The sequence below is a fragment of the Notolabrus celidotus genome, chromosome 5 (assembly GCF_009762535.1).
Source record: "Notolabrus celidotus isolate fNotCel1 chromosome 5, fNotCel1.pri, whole genome shotgun sequence".
NCBI classification, from domain to species: Eukaryota; Metazoa; Chordata; class Actinopteri; order Labriformes; family Labridae; genus Notolabrus; species Notolabrus celidotus.
Window position 1 is genome coordinate 15,106,940 of NC_048276.1, and position 4,593 is coordinate 15,111,532.

A 4,593-nucleotide genomic window follows, 5' to 3' on the forward strand; every position below is an offset into this window, starting at 1 on the left:
TTGAGTTTCATTTATAAATCAACGCACATGTTTTACTGCATAAAGCTACTCAATTACTGTTTGATTTTTGCTTGTTCCCATCTGTCGTTGTTCTTTGTGTGATTTTTTTCTATTGCTGCTTTCTTGGCCAAGACTTTCTTTCAGTGACTAAGGGTATTCCTGGTAAATTAAAGGTTGCATTAAAGAAACAGGAAGAAGCCAGAACACAGAAGCTGATATGGGAGAGATATTGCCTCTTTGTCAGACGCATTTCTGTGGCTGTGCAGCAGCATTTTGGACCAGCTGAGGATTCTTAAGAGACTTATTGGAGCAGTCTGACATTAATTTAGTCCAGAAGTATTGAATCAAATAGTGGCTTGTGTGCACAGTTTTGAAACAAAGTATGTCTATTCTTCCAAAGTTATTGTGATCTACAGTGTTAAGGAATTGTGTCAAAATGTTTCTTTTCTTCCCTGTGCTGTCTTCTCAGGCAGCTTTGACTCCCATGTAGCGTTTTTATTTGGATAACTTCCCCCTCTTATAATCTCAATAATCAGCTAAACTGTACAACAAACACTAAGCTAACCTTTTTGATTGATCCAAATAACCATCTGAATCAAAGAGAGCTTGTCAGGACTGTGCAGTGGATGCTTATTTCGCCTGACAGTCTGTACGCAGGGACAAGCTGTGACCCAGAGGCACCCTGCACCTCTCCTTAACCTGTCTCAGCCTGCACAGATTGACTGTTGACAAAGAGGATCTTATCAAGCGCCCGATCTGATCTGCCGACATGTTCAGGTAATAAATATTAAATGAAAGGGAAGTTTAATTGCCACGTATTTTTGTGGTAGTGACGTTAAAAACACATGATAAAGATTTTAAAATCATTTTGATTTTAATAGCTGGATTTGAGTCAAATCAGGTACATTTAATTATACACGTCTTAATTGAATTTTGTAACGTATTTGTTGTGTTGCATTTAAAATGAATTGCATATTTTCAATGCACCTGCATTGAGGTTTTGGGCTAATTCAACTATAAAGAGCTTGTCCATGATGTGATTCTGCAGAGGTTGCTTGTTTCCTAACTGGAGTTCTTTTTGTAGTTGTTCCAGTTTATGTGTAGACCTGCCTGAGACTGATTTGTAGTGACAGACTATGAAAAACTGGTTAAGCAGCTGCTGTAAAAGGTTGAAAAGTACAGAACACATACAAGATGTCATGTTATTTTAACTCAGAGAATGCATGACATTTAATTAATGTTAGCATTGATACATAAATAAAGAGGAAAGCTATCCTTAATGAGTTACTATTGAGGATCTTTCTCCATCACCAATCATAAGAACTCTCTTGTGCAATACCTGTTTTGACACTCCTGTTCTATTGGACACATTATTGTGGTTTCTCCTACAAGCTTAGTCCTAATGTTAATCTTTTAAATGGTTAAAGGTAAATTCAATTTGCTTATTCTGCAAGATATGCCAACATTTTATTTGTGACCTTCAGCTATATGCAGCTGAAGATTGTGCATGGACTTATTAATTTCCATTTGTATATTTGTCTTTATTTATCCCCTTCCTACTGTGGGCTAAATTATACAGCTCTATCATTTGGGGTTTAGTAACTTAATGAAAAAGCTCAGTAAACGCTAAAATTGGTGCTGATTATTACACAATTATTTATTTTTTGATTAAATTGTTGGTTTTGAATGCAATAAAATGTGATCACGTATAAACAAAGTCCTTATGGGCTCAGTATTTTAATACTTTAAAATAAAAAAAAGATGCAATCTATAGAATGGGACAGCTGCGGTTCAATGGTAGAGGCGGTCATTGCTTGTTCAGAAGGATTGTAGTTTGATCCCGGCTCATGCAGGCACATGCCCAAGTGTCCTTGGGCAAGGCACTGAACCCCAAATTGCTCCCTGATGACATGGTCAGTGGTGTGTGAATATGTATGAATGAAATGAGCTAATACTCATAGTCCCTTACTAAAGCAGACTCTGTGATGAAGTGTAAAGGTGCTTTGAGTCAGAAAGACTAGAAAAGCACTTTATAAGTACAAGTTCATTTTTCTGTTTACCATGAATGATTGGTCAGGTATTGGGCATACCTTCAATCCATTTTTCCAGCAACATACACACATGAACTATCAAGTTGAACATTTATAAATACTTGATTTAAAAAAAACATAATTTCTCCACCTCAGTTTCTGGTTAACTCGTCCTGCTTTGGAGCAACTTTGTTCAATGTGTCTCATCTTGTTTCACCCACTCATTGACTGACGGCTGACTTCAGTCATGGGGGGTACAACTGCTTTACGGACAAGAGTCATATTGACATTTGATCACTAAAATTTAAATGTAAGAAAATCCCACAAATTCAAAGAAAAATAACCCATCTTATATTTGAGTCCATAAAGTATATTTTCTAGGGCTATGGTTGTGCTTATAACGTTCAATGTGCTTGACATTCTGTCTTTCCATCCAAAGCAGTGGTTGATCAGATACAGTGCCATCAGATTCAGATCTTTCAGAACACATTTAAAGGCCACCCTGGAATGTCAGGAGGACACTATGTTATTGTGATGTGTGCAGATCTTAATAATACTGGCTCATTTAACTTAAACCCTTAGCTCTTTGACATTAATCTTTGTAATATTTTAGATTAAACTGAGATAAGTCACTAAAATATTTTTTTGTCACTACAGATTTATATGGAGAAAAATCATCATGACAAGGACTTTCTTGCTGCTGGGAGTTCTTCTCATGGTTGTTCATCTCTGCAAAGAATCTCTTGACCACACAGTCCTTCCTCTAGATGTCAGAGTGGAAGGAACACCAGAAACACCAATCACTTCTCCAACCCATATGTTCTCCTGGGCAACTTGTAAACAAAACAAGTCTGCTGCCAGCATCGAAGGCTTCAGCTCACTTCCAGGTCACATAAAAGACTTTTTATACTACCGAAACTGTCGACATTTCCCCATGATACTGGACCTTCCTGACAAATGTGGAGGAGTTGATCGATCCTCTGATGTCTTCCTTCTGCTTGTTATCAAAAGCTCCCCACAGAGCCATGACCGCAGAGAAATACTGCGCAAGACCTGGGCTAAAGAGAGGTTACAGAACGGTGTGTGGATCAGACGGATTTTCCTCACGGGAAAGACAGGCTCTGGTTTTGAGACAAAAAGACTGAACAGAGTTCTTGAGCTGGAGCATAGTCAGTACAAAGACATTCTTCAATGGGACTTCACTGACACATTTTTCAACCTCACCTTGAAGCAGGTACTCTTCCTGAATTGGATGGAAAGAAACTGTCCAAAGGCGCGCTTCCTGTTAAATGGTGATGATGATGTTTTTGTGAACACAAACAACGTAGTCAAGTATCTCCAAAGCCTGGAGAACAATGATGGAAGCAAACACCTCTTTACTGGCCATCTGATCCAGCATGTTGGGCCTGTTAGAGAATCATGGAGCAAGTATTTCGTTCCAGTGCAACTGCAGGAGTCAGACAGGTACCCTCCCTACTGCGGGGGTGGGGGCTTCTTTTTATCTGGTTACACTGCTTCAGTCATATATAACATGTCTAAGTCTATTACCCTTCTTCCCATTGATGATGTTTACATGGGAATGTGCTTGGCCAAAGCGGGACTCAGTCCTGGTTCTCACATTGGTGTGAAGACTGCAGGACTGTACATTCCCTCCAGTGCTGTCGATGAATATGACCCTTGCTTTTATAAAGAAATGCTTCTTGTTCACAGATTTCTTGCTGCTGAAATGTTTCTTATGTGGCACAGAATAAATGACCCCAAACTGAAGTGCTCTGGTCATACCTTATACTGATGATCAGGTGATGACAGAGCTTGTTGATTCTGAAAACACCTACTTTTTTTGGTACATGTGCTGCACTCCAATCCATCATCCAATGCTGTACTAATAAAATCAGATTTCGAAAAGCTTTAAGTCTGTAGTTTATTACAGAGGAGTACCTTAAGAGGTGTTGTTGTACCTTACTAAAATATGTTGAAAAGTGCCGGCATAATTCTAATTAGTGTATGTCTATATCAAGACACATGTTAAATTAAGAATTTAATACATAATAACTCCATAGACTGTATAAAATATGGACGTGGTATCCGTGATATCACCCATCTGTTCCTGAGCACTGTTTTGAAGCAAATCAACGGCGGCAGCCATATTGGAAATGTGGAACTCAACCAGGCAGTGTGATGTAAAGAGGCGGAGTTTGAGCCTTTTAGCCAACAGCTATGTGTTCCCAACCAGGAGTCTACTGTTACTGTTACAACTACTGTAGCCAAGCCGTTTTTTGAACCAGGCTGTAAACATGTTTATTAGTGCTGCAAAGATCGTCTTTTTGAATTGGCGTCAATGTGGTTTCCGGTCTTTCTGCAGCCAGCCTCAAGCGGATTCTCGATGTATTGCAGTTTATAACACTTCCGCATGGGCTTCATAGTTTGAGACCGGAGGTTGCCACTTGACTAACTCACAGCCTTCAAGTGCATTAGTGTGTGCAGGTGGGATTTGCGACAGCGTTCATGCACAGAGGCTGCTTTGTTAAGCAGACATCGGCATTCACCAATCCTATTCACACAA

General features: G+C 39.3%; 1 protein-coding gene across 1 annotated transcript; it reads left to right on the forward strand.

Annotated features, from left to right (window-relative positions):
• Positions 1–769: 769 nt before the first annotated feature.
• LOC117812696 (N-acetyllactosaminide beta-1,3-N-acetylglucosaminyltransferase 3-like) lies at positions 770–3,900 on the forward strand. Its single transcript, XM_034683604.1, has 2 exons — positions 770–777; positions 2,688–3,900. The coding sequence occupies exons 1-2, from the start codon at positions 770–772 to the stop codon at positions 3,820–3,822; spliced, it is 1,143 nt and encodes a 380-aa protein (XP_034539495.1). The 3' UTR covers positions 3,823–3,900.
• Positions 3,901–4,593: the final 693 nt, after the last annotated feature.